A 20,884-nucleotide genomic window follows, 5' to 3' on the forward strand; every position below is an offset into this window, starting at 1 on the left:
TAGTCAACTATATTATAATTTCATATTTTTAATATTTGTTATTAATTGTTTTATCCATTGTATGCTTAAATTTGGATCATCCTGCCCCTTTCCAATGCTAAAATTCCTCTCAGACTTTTCTTCTTTAATTTAAATCAATATTGTCACGATGTTCTTAAATCTTTTTTCAACCATTTATTTGAAATAATATAACGATGCAACAACAATTGTAAGAGTTGATAACAAAGCTGCAGTAAATGTAACCGTAGAAACAAGACCAACATGCTTATTTATGCCAGAAGGTATTCTCCAAACAATATGACTGTCGTAGACATTAGCATCACCTTTTTCCAATTGGAAGAAGCAATAGTGATTTTCCACCTTGTCCTTTGTGCTACAACGAACTAACATATCCGGTGCACCAAATTCAACTGTTGAGTACCCAGTTTCATTTAGAGACTGCAAAAAGAGAGAGAAATGATTTAGTTCAGACTCTTAAAGAATTCAATGTGAGTAGGAAGTTTTATGTTTGGCAAAATAAGATAACCAGTATATATATATAAAACATACAAATCTATTGTCTGAAAGTTTTTGATTGAAAATTGTGTCTTGGTCTCTTACATGGGTTGCTTCACCCCTTATTGATACCCTCATAATCTCCTATCAAAATATCTTACAATAATACCAGAGCTGATGGTTCATTCTAAAAGTATAAAGTAGGTGAAAAATCCTAAAAGTTTTAAGAGTTTATTACTAAGACACTCGTACTCGAGGGAAAGATGTTCCGACTCACACTTAAAGAGAGACATTGTTAAGAACTCAAGGTAAGTTGAAAGTTTCACGTTATGTAAAAGTGAATAAAATGACTAATATATAAGTAAAATGATCCACAGACTTATTGTCTTAAGATTTTTTATTGAAAATGATGTCTTGACCTCTTATATGGACTTATTCACATTTCATTAGTACTAAATTTTCGTAAAATCTCCTATCAAAAAACCTTTCAAAGGCAGTGTCATATTCTATAGTGTACCCTGCTAAATGACATGTAATAACACTAGTATGACAAATGTTACTAATACACCTCTCACATTTGCTTTCCAATATATTCTCTTATGTTAAGTAAAGTTTTGTGACTATAACTAAATATGCAGTCTCATTCCTCCTTTTTTTGGTCGTCTCATACTCAAACTAACAGAACTCGAGTAAATTTCAAACAAGAAGGGAGAAATTTAGAAGTTGATAACGATCCTCGTACTGCTATAGTATTTTTTTAAAGCCACATTCGTTTTATTTGCAGAGGAACAAATTAGTGTTATTAGCATAGTATTACAATTTAAGAATCGGTGGTAAATAAAAAGTAATTAGCCTAGGTGATGTTGCTTCAACTTGTTTATAATTATCATTTGGATGTCTAGTTGAAGCAATTATCATGGTGATAAACTGACAATTCCTTCGTAATTTGCTACTGTTTTTGTAGAACATTAGATTTCAAAGACAAGCTTAGATGAATGTGGTAAAGTAACTGAAACATAACAGTCTTACTTGATATCGAGCATGCAAGGGAAGCTCAGTCTTGATATCAGTTGGCTTTTGAAATATATTTGGGTCTACAACTAAGTGAATTTCAACAACAGAACGATTGGACAAAAATGAAGGTAGCTCCAAATTTGTATCACCAAAGACAGCTATGTCACTGAACACTGCAATACAAAGTGTAACTAACTCAAAAGAAACAAATTGACAATCCTAAAATTACAAATATGAAATTCTTTTACATTTTTCTGTACAAATATGAATAACAAATGTAGATAGAGTATTTACCACCACGATGAACAAGATGTTGTAACTCAAATGGGTCAGCAAAAACTCCGGAAGGAAGTCTTTCAATAATTATGAGTTCACATGAGTGGCTCAACAATTCAGACAGAGACTTTAAATGTTGGCTTTGAAATTTGATCACTGTCGACACACTACGATGGGAACCTTCACCCGTAAGATTGCGCTTTATATCTGACAATCTCCAAACAAGATCATGATTATCTGGAAGCACTTCACACAAGCTAGAAGTGACTTCTTGAGACACAAAGTTTTCGAAATCGGAATTGTGTAAATTGGTGTGTCTGTCATAATAGGACTGCATCAGAAATTTATTCATGGGAGAAAATTTTTCGGAATCCATAACCTGAAAATGCAAGAAATCATTTGACAAAATTAAAAGAAAATAAAACATATCATAATGCTGCAAGGTTGTGCCATCAATTTCTATTTCATCAAAGACAAGGGAAGATCATTTATAAAGAAAGGGTTTTTTTTACTAACCAGAGGTGAAAGTGAATGAGCAATTCCAGGCGACCATGTAATAGAAACCCATGCTAATAAATGAACGAAGGTTTGAATAGTTCCCATGAAGAAACAGAATTGATTGTATAATGGAAGGGTAAGTTACGGTATAAAGAGATATAAGACGCGTCCCTGTAAAAGATCTCGTTAGTTGCAGATTCAGTGATATAGCAAGAAATCTGATAACACTGATCATGTATTAGAATCCAACTTAACATTTTGTATCAATTATAGAAATCATCACCACCGAGACTTAAACGGAAACCCGCATTCACCCACCTAGAATTCCTCCTAGCGCCTCCAAAACGAAAACCCCCACGCCTTAACTCCGATTCACTCACCCACCGTTACCAGCAGCATTCAATGCCCTACCGCTCGCCCTTGGCCGCCCAACCTCCTATAGCTGCCGGAGGGTTTTGGGTTTGAAAGAATAAGAAAAGGAAAGAAAGACTAGGGAGGAAGAGAACGGAGGAGAAGAACGAGTGATACCTTCTGCTGGTGAATGCCTCGACCCCTATTTCGCTGGCTAATTGGGCTTTTCGATCCAGCCCACTCGTAACCCAAACCACAACCCCGCCACATGAGTATTTCTCCTGCACCTCCACACATTTATCTCTGCACCCTCATATCTTTTGAAAATTCCAAAATTATTTCGCAATTCAAAAAATCCTATATCTTTTTCGTATTTCAACATATTTCAAAATCAGTTCAACATTTTTTTCTTCAATATTAGATTTTAAAATTTTTTAATAATTTTTTTTTCAATAATTTGTTAAAATCTTTGAAAACTCTTTAATAAATTTCAAAATTTATTAAATAATTTTTTCTTTAACAGATTTTTGGAATCCGTTGAGCAGAAATATGTGGAAGTGCATAGAATAACACATACAAAGTATAATAAACGAAAATTCTTTAATTTATTTTATTTCCGTCATACATTTTTTTAATTCCTAATTAATCTGTATTTTGTTTTATTATTATTTTTAATTAATTTTATTTAATTTGAAATTAATTGTAAAAATATTGCATTGCAAATTTTACAACTATTATTATTTTTTCAAAATAAAAACTTTTCTTCACACGAATAAATTTGGGTGTTAAATAGTCATTATTACTATTTTTTATTATGTCGCCCTGGTGTGAACTATGGTTGTCAAAGAAACAAAATAAAACCATGCCAAATAAAATTTGAATGGTCGCATGCATTTTTTTTTTAATTTTCCCTTCTCTACTAAAATAATTTTTTTAAATAGAAAATTTATTATATATAATTAATTTGTTTTCTTAAGTTATAATAAACAGTGTTTATATTAAAGTATACTAATTTCTTTGTATTAAACTAAACGAAAAATATATATTAGTTAAAAACAATAAAAATATATTCACTTGATTGTTTGTATAAGTCAGCCATGTTGACCATTTAACTCCGCTGAATAAAATATAAACAGAAACATATTTAATATGTTAGTACCGATATATTTACAGTTATTATATACTAAAGCAAAATTATTGACAATATTTGTTATGTGAAAAAAATATAACCTATTATTCTACCGTATAAGATATAAATTAAAACTCAAACCAAGTTAGACATTTTGATATTATGAAACTCAAAATAAAAAATGGTTAATGTATACAGAAAACCAGACTGTAAACTTAAATTTCAAAAACAGATTGTAAAAGATTGTAAGAGATGTTTCCCATTCAACACCAATGATTTATTAATTCTGGTGCAACTTACTTTGAATATGCAACAGTTCACTGATTAGAAAATATGATTCTTATATGATTTTATACATTCATTATTATCACTTAGCTTTTAGAATATATTTTCCTCTAATACTGCAAGGTTAACCCAAGGTAAGCTATATGATAATAATTGAGATAAACTCATAGCTGATTCTAAGGTGAGTTTCAGTCTAACTCGTTTCACAAAACCGGCTTATAAAGTAAAGTTTGGATCTCACTTATATATTATAAATTAGTCTTATTTTTAGTCAAACAAGACTTCCAACCATATATTAGGTAAAATATTGTGTTGAAAAGCTAATATTTCTTGAAAAGGCAACATATATAAGAACCTTTATACAATCAAAGTGATACTGAATCATAAATAAACATCGCTTGAAACTAACTTCAATTAGAAAACTAACATGAAAATCTAAAACAAATAAACAAATCTTGATATTAAGACAAAACTTAGTCACAAAAGTGGTTCCTAACGAGACAAAATCTAATGACAATCAAACAAAAAAACCAGGTACGAGCTGATTGACCAGAATCTTATAGGTATCATAAAGAAGACGATCTTTGGCACCAGTTCGATGGACCTCATTGTGCTTGCAGAAATATTTGAGATGATTAAGTGTGCAACAACCAAGCATCTGGCTAAGCAATAAAAACAACCAATTAATCTCCTTTTTGTTTTTGGCAAGGATGGGTCTGCTGCTGCTTTCTCTTCCGCAAATAGGGCATTTTGGGAACACCGGACTCGTCCAAACATGTGGAGCTCTATTATGCCACCTATGTTTTCCTTTGCTAATAAATTGACATAAGTCATTCAATTTCTCTTCCAAATTCAGACTCAACTCGAATTCATGCTCGCACCTCTTGCAGTGAACCTTTCCTTTGATGGTGTTGATATTATTCTCCAATAGATATTCCTTACTGTGGACGCTAGCTCGCTGATTCTTCGCCCAAGGAAACAACGCAGGAACAGTTTCGCTCCTTCCTTTGCTCCGTCGAGTACATGAAGTCCGACGAGACTTACCCAAAGAGCGTCTAACTGTGGAAACATTTTTTGCCGCTTCAGCAGGTGCATTTGGAGGGTTGGTGTTGTCGTTGGAAGATGACGATGAAAGATTGGTGTTGCTGTTGTCGGAGAATGACGCCAAAGAATTTTCTGAGGAAACATTTTCGGTCGCTTTAGCAGGTGCGTTTGGAGGGTTGGCGTTGTGGTTGCAAGATGCTAACGAAAGATAGGTGTTGCTGTCGTTGGAAAATGACGCCAAAGAAGAATTAGGGTTAGGGTTTAGGTTAAGACTAAGATCAAGGTTAGGAAAATCTGTTTGCATTAAAGGTAGGTTTGATTGAAAAGAGTCTTCTAGGAAAAGAAAAGGTGTTGTTTCCTCTGATCCTAGGAAAAGGAAAGGTATTGTTTTCTCTGATCCTAGGAAAAAGAAAGACGTTGTTGTTTCTTCTGATCCACCACACTTGAGTGAGAGAGTGAGATCTACTTCTCCTTCTAACTCCATTGAATTCTTTCTTTCCATTGATCCCAAAAAATTTAAGACGCTATGTGTATGTCTTTGAAACTGACAGAATGGAAGAATATATATAAAAAAAAAATATGATAGGATTTGATAAAAGATGAAGATATAAGATTTTTTTTATGTTATATCTTTTAAAAAGATAATATAGAAGATATATAGATAATGAGTGTAATTTAAAATTATCGTTTCCATGGATGTCTGTAATTTTGAGATACTGTTTCAAACATTGAAAGTTGGATGTTCGAATTCTGATATTAATGAAACTGGTTTGAAGTAACAGAATATTATTTGCTATCTCCTATTATCTTATATCTCTTTGGATTCTGAAATTCGAAAAGTAATAAAAAGGAGTTAAAACCTTTTGAAAATGATTTATCCAGTGGTTCTATTATGTGTATCTAATATTATTTTAATTTATTAGAGGCGTTGGGAGAAGGCAATACAACTTTGTTGGAAAATTTGAGAAATTCTAGTTGTTTAAAAAATTTAAATTTAAATATCTTATGAAATATTTCTAAATTTTTTACAGATAATATGTCATAATATAATCATTTATTATTATATTTGTATTTTTAAAATATTATGATATAATGATTGATTATTTAATATTTCAAAATAAAATTTATTTTACTATATTTTTAAAATATTATGATATAATAATTGATTATTTAGCATTTTTAAGATACAATAATTTTTATTATATTTTCAAAATATTATGATATAATAATTATTGATTATTTAATATCAATAGGATATTAATATCTTCAAGTAAATAGAAACTATTATAACCTAGAAAATCTATAAATATAAGAAATAAATACTTAATTATCATATTGAACTATAAATCTCAATTTTGATATGTTTTACCTTCATCATATTATTATAATTTATAACATATCTTTATTTTTTTTATTAACTTAAGTATTATAGAGTTTTTTTAATAAACCCCTCTGCTTCTCTTTAAACTCAAAGCTCTCTCACCAAAATACAATAATTCAACTTTTGAAAGTCTCATTCTATTAAAACAAAAATAATCTGATTCAACTTACTTTACAAAAATCAACTTGACAAACTATAAAAAAAAAAATAATACTTTCAGTACCATTGCCAAATAAATTATTTCATTTTCTAAAATTTGTAAAAACTTCGACAACATCTTCAAACCAACTTATTTAGGAAAAAAACATGTATATATTATTTATTTATTATTATTTCATGGTAAGAATTGGGAAAGGTATACTGTAGAAAAAAAACGTGAGTAATTTTTTTAAACTCATTTATAATTTATATTTTAACTCTGAATTTGTTCTAATCATTTCTAAGTTTATAATTGTGATATAAAAAATGTCAAATTTTTCTTTTAATTGGTTTTGAAATTGCTTTTTTGGCGATATAATACCAATACAATGGGATTCCCTCGTTTACCATACTCATATATATATTTTCTCCATAAATTATAATTCTTAACTTTTATTCACAACCTTTTCATTTAAGTTCCATTTTTTTATTGTATTTTAGGAGAATTGTAGGAGGTCTTTATCCTAAATTTTTGAATTTTAGGAGTGGAAGATTAACCTCATGTCAGTAGATCGAGTTACCATTATTTATAACTCTGTAGAGTATAAATAGTAGTATGAGTGCACACCTTCATTGACATAATTGAGTCTAAAGTCAACTAATTATATGTTTTTATGAGTTATATAATGTTTTATTATTGAACTAACATATGATTAATGAAATTCTTTATGGAGTTTTCTTTTAAACACTATTTCACTGTGTTGTCTCTTTTGTTGTTTTTTCTTTTGTGATGATCACTTTATTAGTGGGAGCAAACGAGGGATATGTGTTGAAGTATGCTTACTGAATAATGGTGATGTTACATAAAGTTTTGGTGGTCTAAGTTAGAGCTGTCAAAACGGGCCACCTAGCCCGACCCACCACGGGTTGGTCACTTAGTGAACCAACCCAACTCGGCTCATTTATTAGCGAGTCAGAAAAATTTGAACCTGGCCCGATCCACCACGGGTTGGTGGGCAAACGGGTTGGCTCACTTAATTACAATTTTTTTAAAATAAAAAAATTACAAACTTTCTATAATTCAAATTTAAACAAATTTTTCTTTCAAATTTCATTCTCAACATGAGTGTTTAATTAATTTTGAAAATAAGGAATTTAAATAATTTTTTGAAGAAATAATAAATATTTTTTTATAAAATTAAAATTAAATTTTAATAAAATAAAATTAGGTAGGTGGGCTAACCCGGCCCACCATGGGTTCAATCCGTATGAGCCGGGTTTAAATGAGTCGGGTTAAAATCTGACCCGCATAAAAAGAATACAATTTTTTCAAATCCAATCCGGCTCAAACCTGTAGTGGACCGAATTGACCCGTAAGTTGTGACCGATTTTTACAGCCCTAAGTAGTTATGTTTAGTACTTTTAGATATATATTCATCAATATAGTTATTTTTTCTAGATAATTGTACTATTATTGTATTTATAAGTGGTGACAAATATGCTTTGTTATATAATTTTATAACATCTTATTTTATCAGCGGATTATAATTTGGATGTTACATAATGTACTTTTTAAATTATCCTTTTTTTACCTAATTTGTTTTTAAATACAAAATTTATTATATACAATTAATTTGTTTTTTTTACCTAATTTGTTTTTAACAAGTTTATATTAAATCATACTAACTTTTTTGTATTAAACTAAATACAACTGACAATATTTAATACATTGATATTTGAAAAAATATATATTTTAGTTAAAAATAATAAAAAATAGTCACTTGATTAAGTGTTTTCATAAGCTGTATACTAACCATTTAACTCCGGTGAGTAAAATATAAACAGAAACCTATCTAATATATTAGTACCAACCGATATTGTACCGTTATTATATACTAAAACAAAAATATTAACAATATTTATTATATGAGAAAACTATAACCCACACCGTATAAGATATAAACAAATGTGCTTAAAACTCAAACAAATTATGATTGCTATAAATCGATTAGACAATTTGATATTATTGAATTCAAAAAAAAATTGTTAACGTATATTGTACAGAAAACAAGACTATAAATATACTTAAAAGGTGTTTCTCAAATTATAAATATACTTAAAAGTTTATTATTCAAAGTGACACTGAAATCATAACTAAACATATGTTGAAACTAACTTCAATTAAAAAACGAACATGAAAATTTAAAACATCTAAACAAATCCTAATATTAAGACAAAACTTAGTCACAAAAGTGGGTTATAATAAGACAAAGTCTAATTCGCAGGTGCATTTGGAGGATCGGCGTCGTGGTTGCAAGATGCTGACGAAAGACGGGTGTTGTTGTGGTTGGAAAATGACGGCCAAGAACGGTTAAAGTTAGGATCAGAAAAAAACATTTTGAGTAAGAATAAGTTTTTCGGAAGAGAAAATACTTTGGAAACAATTTCAGCTGCTTTAGTAGGTACGTTTGGAGGGTTTGCGTTGTGGTTGCAAGATGCTAATGAAAGATAGGTGCTGTTATCGTCGGAAAATGACGCCAAAGAAGGATTAGGGTTAAGGCTTAGGTTAAGACTAAGATCAAGATTAGGAATATCTCTTTGCATTGAGGGTAGCTTTGTTTGTGAAGAGTCTCCTTGAACAAGGAAAGATGTTGTTGTTTCCTTTGATCCTAGGAAAACGAAAGGTGTTGTTGTTGTTTCCTCTGATCCACTGCACTTGAGTGAGAGAGTGAGATCTAGTTCTCCTTCTAACTCCGTTGAATTCTTCCTTTCCATTGCTTCAAGAAATTAAAGTGATATGTGTATGTCTTCAAAATTGAGAAAAAACAAGCAGAATAGAAGAATATATAGAAAGAAAAATATGAGAGGATTTGATAAAAGATAAAGATATAGGATTTTTTTTATGTTATATCTATTAAAAAGATAATAGAAGAGATATATAGATAATAAGTGTAATTTAAAATGATCGTTTCCATGGATGTCTGTAACTTTGAGATACTATTTCAAACATTGAAAGTTGGGTTCGAAATCTGATGATATTAATGAAACTGGTTTGAAGTAACAGAATATTATTTGCTATCTCCTATTATCTTATATATCTCTCTTTTGGATTCTGAAATTCAAAAAGTAATAAAAAGGAATTAAAACCTTTTGAAAATCAGTCATCCAGTGGATTCATTCTGTGTATCTAATATTATTTTAATTTATTACAGGCGTTTGACAGAAGGCAATACAACTTTGTTGGAATATTTGAGAAATTTTAGGTGTTTAAAATATGTAAATTTAAATATCTTATGAAATATTTCTAAATTTTTTAAAGATAATATGTCATAATATAATTACTTATTATTATAATATATTTTTAAAATATTATGATATAATAATTGATTATTTAATTTTTTAAAATATTTAATTATATCTTTAATATAATATTATATAATAATTGATTATTTAACATTTTTAAGATATAATAATTTTTATTATATTTTCAAATTGTTATGATATAATAATTATTAATTATTTAATATCAATAGGATATTATATTTAATATCTTCAAGTAAATAGAAACTATTATAACCTAGAAAATCTATAAATATAAGAAATAAATACTTAATTATCATATTCAACTATAAATCTCAATTTTGATATGTTTTACCTTCATCATATTATTATAATTTATAAAATATCTTTATTCTTTTATTAACTTAAGTATTATAGAGTTGTTTTTAATGAAACCCCTCTGCTTCTCTTTAAACTCAAAGCTCTCTAACCAAAATACAATAATTCAACTTTTGAAAGTCTCATTCTATTAAAACAAAAATAATCTGATTCAACTTACTTTACAAAAATCAACTTGACAAACTATAAAAAAAAAATAATAATAGTTTCAGTACTATTGCCAAATAAATTATTTCATTTTCTAAAATTTGTAAGAACTTCGACATCTAATTCAAACCTACTTATTTAGGAAAAAAACATGTATATTGTTATTTCATGGTAAGAGTTGGGAAAGGTATACCTTAACTCTGATTTTTTTTAACTCATTATAATTTATATTTTAGTGAAGAACAGTGATGTGTAGAGTCATCTTGATGGTATAAGTGGTTATGTTACTTTTAGATATATTCCTTAGTATAGTTTTTTTTTCTAGATAATTTTATTAATCTTGTATTTACAAATGTTGATAAATATTTTGTTTTATCAATTTTATAACATCTTATTTTATCAGTGATAAACAGCTTAAAATTGGAATGTTACATTGTGATTTTCTTTTTATATCTAATTTGTTTTTAAATACAAAATTTATTATATACAATTAATTTGTTTTATTATGTTATATTAAAAAAAGTTTATACTAAATTATACTAACTTTTTAGTATTAAATTAAATACAAAAAAGTTATTATTTTCAATTAATTTTTTTAAAGATCAAGACTTTTGTGAATCTAACTGACTATATAATATATTGATACATGAAAAAAAAAATATTTTAGTTAAAAATAATATAAAGAATAGTCACTTGATTAATTATTTGCATAAGTCAGACATATATTAACCATCTAACTTTGGGTGAATAAAATATAAACAGAAACCTAGGTAATATATTAGTACCAGTTATTATATACTAAAACAAAAATATTAACAATATTTATTATATGAAAAAACTATAACCCACCGTATAAGATATAAACAAATGTGGTTAAACCTCAAACAAATTATGATTGCTATAAATCGATTAGACAATTTGATATTATTGAATTCAAAATAAAAAGTTGTTAATGTATATTGTACAGAAAACCAACTTAAATTTCAAAAACAGATTGTAAAATGTGTTTCCCAAATTATAAATATAGTTAAACACTAACAGTTTATTAATTCTGGTGCAATTTGCTTTGAATATGCAACACTTCACGAATCAGAAAATATGATTCTCATATGATTTTATATATTCATTATTATCACTCAGCTTTTAGAATAAATGATATATTTTCCTCTAAGGTTAAGAGAGGTAAGCTATATAATAACAACTGAGTTAAACTCATAGCTACTTTAATTTTTGTGCACTATTCTAAAAAACCCTTTAGTTTGACATGATACCAGATTAGTGGAATTCTAATGAAAAAAATGCATACATTTTTTAAAGGTACTTGAGATTCAACTCATAAACCAAAAAATCTTTAACTATAATGGTTAAGTTAAAAAGCTAACATCTCTTGAAAAGAAAACGTATATACAATCAAAGTGATACTGAAATCATAAGTAAACATCTCTAACTTCAACTAAAAAGCTAACACGAAAATTGAAAACATCTAAACAATCTTAATCTTGAGACAAAAGTGGTTCCTAACAAGACAAAGTCTAATGAGAATCAAACAAAAAAACCAGGTACAAGCTGATTGACTAGGCTCTTATAGGTCATAAAGAAGACGATCTTTGGCACCAGTTCGATGAACCTCATTGTGCTTGCAGAAATATTTGAGATGATTAAGAGTGCAACAACCAAGCATTTGACCAAGCAATAAAAACAACCAATTAATCTCCTTTTTGTTTTTGGCAATGATGGGTCTGCTGCTGCTTTCTCTTCCACAAATAGGGCATTTTGGAAACACCGGACTCATCCAAACCCGTGGGGCTCTATTATGCCACCTATGTTTTTCTTTGCTAATAAATTGACATAAGTCATTCAATTTCTCTTCCAAATTCAGACTCAACTCGAATTCATGCTCGCACCTCTTGCAGTGAACCTTTCCTGTGATGGTGTTGATATTATTCTCCAATAGATATTCCTTACTGTGGACGCTAGCTCGCTGATTCTTCGCCCAAGGAAACAACGCAGGAACAGTTTCGCTCCTTCTTTGCTCCGTCGAGTACATGAAGTCCGACGAGACCTACCCAAAGAGCATGTATCTTTGGAAACATTTTTTGCCGCTTCAGTAGGTGCATTTGGAGGGTTGGTGTTGTCGTTGCAAGATGTCAACGAAGGAGGTTGTTGTTGTGTTGTTGGAAGATGACGACAAAGAAGAAGAATTAGGGTTAAAGTTAGGATTAGAACAAAGTGTTTGCATTAGAGGTAAGTTTGTTTGAAAAGAATGTACTGGGAAAAGGGAAAGGAAAGAGGTAGGAGTTTCCTCAGAAGTCCCACACCGAAGCGAGAGGGTGAGATCTAACTCATCTTTCCCTCCATTGAGTTTTTCCGATACGTGTTCAAAATTGACAAAAGCAGAGACAATTGAAGAATATAAAGAATATTACGATAGAATTTGACAAAAAAAATAAAGATAAAGGATTTTTTGGTTATTATTAAAAATATAATAGATGATAAGTGTTATTTAAAATTATTGTTTGGATCGATGTCAGTAACTTTGAGACACTGTTTCAAGTTTGTTCAAACATTGAAAGTTGGATGTTCGAAATCTGATATTAATGAAACTGGTTTGGAGTAACAGAATATTTGCTATCTCTTACTATCTTTTATCTCTTTGGATTCTGAAACTTGAGAAAGTATTAAAAAGGTAGTTAATATATTTTGGAATCTGGTTTGTCCAAAATCAAATAACGAATTAAAAAGTATAAAACTTCCCATTGATGCATTGATTACGTATAAGACTTTAACTCCTTTTCACAGATAAGTCTGGGAGGAGTTAAAACCTTTTGAAAATCATTCCTGTTGGTTCCATTCCATGTATCTAATTAATATTATTTTAATTTATTACAAGGCAATACAACTTTGTTGTAAATATTTGAGAAATTCTATGCAAGCTTGTTTAAAGAATTGAATTCAAAACAACTTAATAATATTATGAAATATTTCTAAAATGTTTACTGATAGTTATTATAATATAATAATTTGTTATTATATTATATTATATTTTTAAAATTTTATAGTATAATAATTGATTGTTTAATATATTTAAGATAAAATAGATTTTATTATATTTCCAATATACTATTTACATAATAACAAATTATTTAATATCTTTATCAATTTTATTATATTTTCAAATATTATAATATAATATTTGATTATCTAATATTTCTAAGATATATAATATTTAATTATTTTTAAATAAATATAATCTATCACGATTTAGAAAACCTATGAATACAATTCCACTGTAAGGAGTAAAGACTTAATTATCATACTTAACCATGAAATTTATGTTTTATATTTTCTATATATCCTTCTTATATTATAACAATTTTACTTCCTTATTAACTTAAACATAAAAGAATTTTTTATAATGAATATTGTTTTGCTTCCCTTAAAAACCCAAAACTCTCTTATTAAGAGACAACAGTTCAACTCTTAAAATGCTCATTCGATAAAAACAAAAATCATCATATTCAGTATGATTTTCAGTATGATTGCGAAATAAACTATTTAATTTTCTAATATTTGTAAAAACTTCAACATCGGATTCAAACCTACTTATTTCGGAAAAAACATGTATAATATTATTTATTTATTTATTTTTCATGGTAAGGGGTATACTAAAAAAAACGTGAGTAATTTTTTTTAACTCATTTAACTCTGATTTTGTTCTAAATTTCAAATTTTATAATTGTGATAAAAAATGTGAAATTGTATTCTATTTGTTTTTAGATTAGTTTTTAACGATATAATACGAAAATAATGAGATTCCCTCATTTTTACCATATTCATTTATATAATTATGTTCATAATTCTTAAATTTTTTTACAAACTTTTCACTTAACTTCCATTTTTCATTGTATCTTACATTGAACAAACCCAAAAAAATTAAGTATAATTTGAAGAGTTAATTTTTATAAATCTTAATTGTAATATTCAATATTGATAGGCTTAAATTACCTTTTAAAAATAAAAAAAAAAAGGTTTGTTTTCCCTGGTGTCTAAATGGTTGATTGGTGAAAATGGGAATGCTTGCTTAGATTTAATGTAAGATCAAAATAGTTTTAGTCAGCTTAATAGGAAGTAGTTGAAAGCCTGTGTTGTTTTTAAATATTATAATAACTAATACTCCCATATCAGAAAGTTCAACTTCTAATGTGCGAATTAATAGTATTTTGGCTGGAAGCTAGTGTTGTGTTTAAATTTTTTAATATTTTAGTTTGTATGCTTTTAGAATAATCTTTATTTTTATTTTTGTGAAATTTGTAAAAGATAAATGTTTTTAATAAATAAATAAAATATTTTATAATTGAAAATGGAAAGGAAGGTAGAAGTATTAAATGCTAAAAACATTTTCTTTGACCGCAGTAAGTATGCTACTTTCAGCATTTCAATATAGTCAACAGTTAAGTCTTCAATGAAAGGAGAATCAATGTATATAAAATCCAGGATTTAATTTAAGTTGTCTTTAATAACTAGTTTTAAAAAATATATAAACTATCTCAAAAAAATTTATCTTGTAATCTATAAATTTGAATTTCTTAAGAGTTTGCCAAGGATGTTCACTACCAATTTGAATGTGTTAATTAATCCCATGACTGAAAGGATATAAGGTAGGGATATTTTGACTTTAATATTTAAATGAGTTTATTTATGTTTTATTTGTAGCTGTATTTTTGTTTGAAAAAATTATTTTTCTATTATACGATAATAAATAATAAAGGGTGGAAGATAAATAATTTAACATGTTATATATATATATATATATATATATATATATATATATATATATATATATATATATATATATATATATATATATATATATATATATATATATATATATATATATATATGGAAACTGATTGGTGATAGAGAGTGTTGTTGATAGATATTACTTTAAACATGGATGAGTTGTGAAAAACAAGGATGTGTAGAGAGACATGTGCATGTGAAAAGTTTACAATTTTGTAAAAATAAATTTGAATCTGAAATATTTATAATTTTGTCTAAAAAAATTAAATAAAAAGATTTAAAAATTTATTAAAAAAAATATAGGAAAAATTTTGTAATTTTTGACAAAACTTAAATTAAACTATAGAAAAAGATTTGTCATTTTTGTTATAAAATTCATTAACTATTCGTAGATAAACCTTAAGGTTAATTTTAGCGTAACATTTTTTGTCATAAAACTCATTAAGTATTCGTAGATAACACTAAGATTTTTACGAAAACTAATTCACTGTAACAATATTTCTATAATTGAAAAAACAAATTGTTGAAATATATAGGTCACCAGTTCTCTTTTGATGTACTTTTTTTTTCTTCTTATAATTTTACCTTTAAGTTATTTTTTTAATCACAATAATTATTTTACATAACCATTGTTCGCCCCCCCCCCCCCCCCCCCCCCTCCACCCCCCCTCTTCTTAAATTTACCTACTTTTAAAACTTAAATAACTATTTATTATTAAAAAAAATCATCTAAAAAAATAAAAATTTCCTAGGATAAATTTGCGAACATGATTTAAAACTAATTTTATAATTATAATAGTAATATTAATAATAATAATTTTATTAATTTTTATTATCATAGAAAAAAAATACATATGAACGTAACACATGTGTTTTTTCTAGTTTGTATCTATTTATATAAAAAAGATATATAAAGAAGATTATTTTTTTATTTACATTTATTTTTCAACTTCATTCTTTAAATAAAAGTTTTTTTTCAAATTAAATAATTATTTTATGGATTGTATTCTTTAAATAATTGTATTTTTAAATTTAATCATTTTTTTTCATTTGACAGATTTTGTTTAAACTTGACCATATATTATTTATTTTTAATGATTTTTTATTACAATAAATTTAAGTGGACATACATGTAAGACTCCTGAAAAATAGTTATAATAGTAAATTTTAGCATTTTATTAGTAATAATAATAACTTTAATGGATAGAAAAATTTAAATTTTTGGATATAAAATTTTAGTAATTCTAGAAAGATAGGTTCAAATTGTTGATAACTTATTTAGGATTTTTTTTAGAAAAGTGAATAGTGAATAGTGAATAGTGAATAGTGAATAGTGAACAGTGAACAGTGAACAGTAAACAGTGAACAGTGAACAATGAATAGTGAATAGTAAATAGTAAAAAAAAAAAGAAATTGAAAGGATAAGAATTCCTACGTAGCATGGAAGGAGTTAGGATCAGATTTGATCAAGTTGATGATTAAAATATTATTTTTAAAATAATATTAAAATAATAAATAATATTAAAAAATTAATGAATAGTAAAAATTTTTACCTTTCTGAAGAGTTTTCGAGGAAACAAATTCGGAGCAAGAGAAGTCTGGAATAGAGGTAGGGGAGCTAACCTTTCTAAGCTTTTATGTTATGATATAGTATTGTTTTATTACTATTCATGTCTTGAAATTCTGTGTGAATACTGTTAATGCTTACTGTACATTTATTTATATTGAATTTCTGTGTTAATATTATATGCTGTTATTTCGAATCTGTAGATAAGAAATTTGTTAAAACTAGTTGAGGAACACTTTGACTAAGGAAAGACTTGGTACTTAAGTTGTCCATTGTGACGCACCTCTCTTTCCTGGAAGTCTACTCGACAAGCTTTTAACTTAAATCTTGTTGAACAGATTATGTACTGTTAAACTATTGTGCAATATATCTCGTTGGAATGAATTCATGTTATTGTGGTAGATACAAAATTATGAATTTTAATTGTGATGATTGTAATTTATTATATTGAATTTGAATTTATGCGTCTGAACATGATATGAGTATTATGGGGAGATTTCGTAATGGTATAATATGAGTTGAGGAATGTGAGCATTGAATCTCGTGGAGAGATTCTGTAATGATGTGGTAATTATGTATATGTTGATGTTGAGGGTCCTGTAGTTGGAAGTTATCCTGATACTCTAATAATCATCTAGTCTCAAGTAGAGAGGGATGAATTATGTGGTGAGAGGAGCAGGAGGTCCTGGTCTATGTGCCGGTTTTGGACATAGTGTTGAGGATTTACCTTGTGAATGGTATGGAGTATTTTGGAAGTATATTTATAAGAAAAAGTAGAAGTCATCACAAGTGCATAACCTCTCGTGACCGCTCATCAACGTATCATCCGGATGAGTGTCTTCTGGGTATTGTGGTGTTCATTGGGTATTGTGGAACGAGTGTCTAATAGGAATTGTGGTATGATGGTTTGAGGGTGTATGACATAATTATTATATGATGTTAGTATCAAAGCAATTATGCATGTTTTATAAATGATTTGTTACATGTTAGCTCACCCTACTTGTTTGTGTTTGGGTATGTACGATGATCGTATAATTCGTTATACGGGAGTAGATGAAGAAATGTTGTCTGATCCAGTACCAATGAAGAAAGAGATCGAAGAATAAGCTAGAAGAATTCAAGTTATATTTAGGAGTTTATAGTTGAAATTTGAGTTTAAAATATGTATATACATATATCAACTATGAAATTTTAAGTATGAGATTACCGTAAATGTAATGTTACAATATATAAATTATGAATTATCCAATATTGGAATGTTACAATACATGCAAGTAACGTATGAATAAAATTATATCTAATATTAATAATGTTATAGTTACTAAAATAAAAAATATTGACAATATTTGTTATGTGAAATAATATATCATATTATTCTACTGTACAAGATCTAAACAAGAGTTATTAAAACTCAAATGAACTATAATTAATATAAAAGAATGTACAACTTTATGTTACAGTACTAAAAATAAAAAACTGTTATGTATAATGTATTACAAATATATTGTATTCTTAAGTTTCGAAACGAGACCCTGAACTTATATTTGAAAAGCATATATATTGTAAAAAAATATTCCCAATCATAAGTAACAGTTCAACCATAAATGAGCTATTAATCTAATAATATTCGGACGTAAATATGTGTAACAGATCATGAATTATTAAAAATATTGTCTGTAATCCACGTGTCAATCCGGTTCACCAAAGGTTTGAGCCATGTTGGATTTGAAAAAAATATAATTTTTTTATACAGGCTAGTTTTCAATCCGACTCACCAAGTTGAATATGTGTTGAACTGCGTTGACTCACCAACTCACCTAATTTAATTAATTATTTTTTATTTTGTGTTTCAATACTATTAGTTAGCATTTTTTTATTATAGAGTAGATGGTGACACTAGTAAAAAAATACTTTTTTAACTCGCTATATATGTCGTGGTTTCGTAAAAACCGAAGCATTTAAAGACGCGGTGACAGTTTTGAAATTAAGATGAAGTTATATGCTTCGAGTGTAGAAAAAATCGAGGCAAAAAAAGTAATAATCTTATACTGATTCGGCTGACAGAAAGCTACGACCTCGATTAATAGCATAACCGAGACATAAGAGCCTCTATTGCTACTATCAAACCCTTCCATTATTACTACTACTCTACTATGTTTGTATGGTTTGTATATTGATTATTATATACGTTAGCTTTCAAAATATTCATCATAATTAAAGTGACCTATATCTTAGCTGAATCCGAGAGCCCTGAGAAATTGAAATAAAAGCGTAATTAAGAGGACTCACAACTTTGTATAACAACTTTTTTAAAAAAGTACTGGTTGAATTTATTTTAAAAATATATATTTGAAACGAATTTTATTAGTATGTTTGAATTTATTTTCAAAAAATTATTTAAAATAGACCAATCATAATCCTAACCTACTACATGAGAGCGGTAAAGAAAGTTATAAGAAAGTTAATAAAAGAAGACTCAAATGAAAAAGAAAAATGTTTCTTTAATAATTTTTTTATACCATGTTAAGAACGTATGTGATTCGTCTGTTTTAAATATTTTTTTTTAAAAAAAATTTAAACTGATTAGTAAAATAATGACACATAGCCGTTGTCAAAAAATTATTATAAAAAATTTATTAATATATCAAAGTCCAATAAAAAAATAGATCGAAATTGCAAAAGTGGTTAGTTGTGAAGTTTCTATACCAATTGTAGTATTTCTGTCAAGGCTTCACTTTAGTTTCACAAATTTATTATTGATACTATTTCAACAATAGTAAGATATATTGTCCGTTTGGTCAAACTCTTACAAATTTATTTTTTAAACTTCAAAAGTCTTGTTATCAAGGAAAATATTATATACAATCATAATTCATGACCTTAAAATAACAACAACAAAAATCTTATAATAATTCACGCTGGGAAAGTGAAAAACTACATAATCATAATGATATGGTTGAAAGATAGCGAGATAAGATAACTTTAGAATGAAAGTGATACTGCAAAACATGTAAATATCTATTGAAGTTAACTTCAATTAAAAAACTAACATCCAAACTGAGATGACCTAAACAAATATTCCTAATATTGTGACAACAGGATGAATCAAGAATCAGATAAATAATCAGGTAGGAGCTGATTGACTAGGGTTTTATAGGTATCATAAAGAAGACGATCTTTGGCCCCAGTTCGATGAACCTCATTGTGTTTGCAGAAATATTTAAGATGCTCAAGTGTGCAGTAACCAAGCATCTGACCAAGCAGTAAGAACAACCAATTAATCTCCTTTTTGTTTGGCGCAATTACAGGTCTGGTGCTGCTTTCTCGTTCGCAAAGGGGGCATTTTGGACACACTGGACTCATCCAAACCCGTGGAGCTCTTTTATGCCACTTATTCTTCTCTTTCCTAAAGAATTCGCATAGGCCATCAAGTTTCTCTTCTAGATTCAGACCCAATTCGAACTCATGCTCGCACCTCTTGCAGTACACTTTTCCTATGATCGTGTCCACATTATTCTCCAATAGATATTGTTGGCTATGAACGGTGGCGCGTTGATTCTTGGCCCAAGGAAACGGTGCAGTAATCGCTTTGCTCGTTTCTTTGCCCCGCGAAATGCGACGAGAACTACCCAAAGAGCGTCTATTTTTGGGTGCTTTAGCAGGCGCCTTTGGAGAGTTGACGCTGTGGTGAGAAGAGACCGACGCTGACGAAGGGTTAGGGTTAAGGTTAGAACAATACTCTTGTATTTCCATGAGAGATAGGTTTGTTTGAAAAGGGCTTACGAGAGGAAGGAAAGAGGTGGGAGTTTCCTTTGAACTCCCACATCGGAGGGAGAGGGTGAGATCTAGTTCTTTTTCTTCTGATTCCATTGATTGTAAAGCAAAATAGGATTTGGTAAAAGATGAAAATCTATATACATATATATATACAATTGGTTAGCGGTATACTAAGAAGATGATGAAGATATATACATCTACTGTACCTTTCTTTTACGTGTTGGGTTGTTCAAACATTGGAAGTTCGATGTTCGAAATCTGTGATAGAAACTCTATTCTTAAACTTCAAAAAAATAATAGACTA

General features: G+C 28.0%; 3 protein-coding genes across 4 annotated transcripts; all 3 read right to left on the reverse strand.

The window, feature by feature from the left end:
• Positions 1-88: 88 nt before the first annotated feature.
• Positions 89-2,806, reverse strand: LOC148204293 (uncharacterized). 2 transcript variants are annotated; one of them, XM_088107456.1, is made up of 5 exons: positions 2,602-2,806; positions 2,302-2,454; positions 1,804-2,164; positions 1,525-1,682; positions 89-438 (listed from the first exon to the last, which is right to left on the reverse strand). In XM_088107456.1, the coding sequence occupies exons 2-5, from the start codon at positions 2,386-2,388 to the stop codon at positions 175-177; spliced, it is 870 nt and encodes a 289-aa protein (XP_087963582.1). In that variant the 5' UTR covers positions 2,389-2,454; positions 2,602-2,806; the 3' UTR covers positions 89-174. The 2 variants fall into 2 exon arrangements, with proteins under 2 accessions (XP_087963582.1, XP_087963583.1); XM_088107457.1 differs by having other exon boundaries at positions 2,539-2,806.
• Positions 2,807-4,565: 1,759 nt separating this feature from the next.
• LOC148204294 (uncharacterized) lies at positions 4,566-5,396 on the reverse strand. Its single transcript, XM_088107872.1, has one exon. It carries the CDS (start codon positions 5,394-5,396, stop codon positions 4,566-4,568), a length of 831 nt encoding a protein of 276 aa, XP_087963998.1.
• A 14,512-nt stretch (positions 5,397-19,908) lies between these two features.
• LOC148204295 (uncharacterized) lies at positions 19,909-20,673 on the reverse strand. The gene has a single exon (XM_088107458.1). The coding sequence runs from the start codon at positions 20,671-20,673 to the stop codon at positions 19,909-19,911; it is 765 nt and encodes a 254-aa protein (XP_087963584.1).
• Between the last annotated feature and the right edge of the window lie 211 nt (positions 20,674-20,884).

Source organism: Vigna umbellata, chromosome 2 (assembly GCF_029865625.1).
Source record: "Vigna umbellata cultivar VRB3 chromosome 2, Vumbellata_1.0, whole genome shotgun sequence".
NCBI classification, from domain to species: domain Eukaryota; kingdom Viridiplantae; phylum Streptophyta; class Magnoliopsida; order Fabales; family Fabaceae; genus Vigna; species Vigna umbellata.

What these genes read in the sequence shown, in the direction of transcription:
- LOC148204293 (XM_088107456.1), bottom strand. Translation starts at nt 2,388, where the DNA reads ATGGGAACTATTCAAACCTTCGTTCATTTATTAGCATGGGTTTCTATT. An exon ending in CTCATTCACTTTCACCTCTG is followed by an intron (nt 2,165 to 2,301) that starts GTTAGTAAAAAA and finishes TTGCATTTTCAG; the next exon opens with GTTATGGATTCCGAAAAATT. An exon ending in ACATCTTGTTCATCGTGGTG is followed by an intron (nt 1,683 to 1,803) that starts GTAAATACTCTA and finishes TTTGTATTGCAG; the next exon opens with TGTTCAGTGACATAGCTGTC.
- LOC148204294 (XM_088107872.1), bottom strand. Translation starts at nt 5,396, where the DNA reads ATGCAAACAGATTTTCCTAACCTTGATCTTAGTCTTAACCTAAACCCT.
- LOC148204295 (XM_088107458.1), bottom strand. Translation starts at nt 20,673, where the DNA reads ATGGAATCAGAAGAAAAAGAACTAGATCTCACCCTCTCCCTCCGATGT.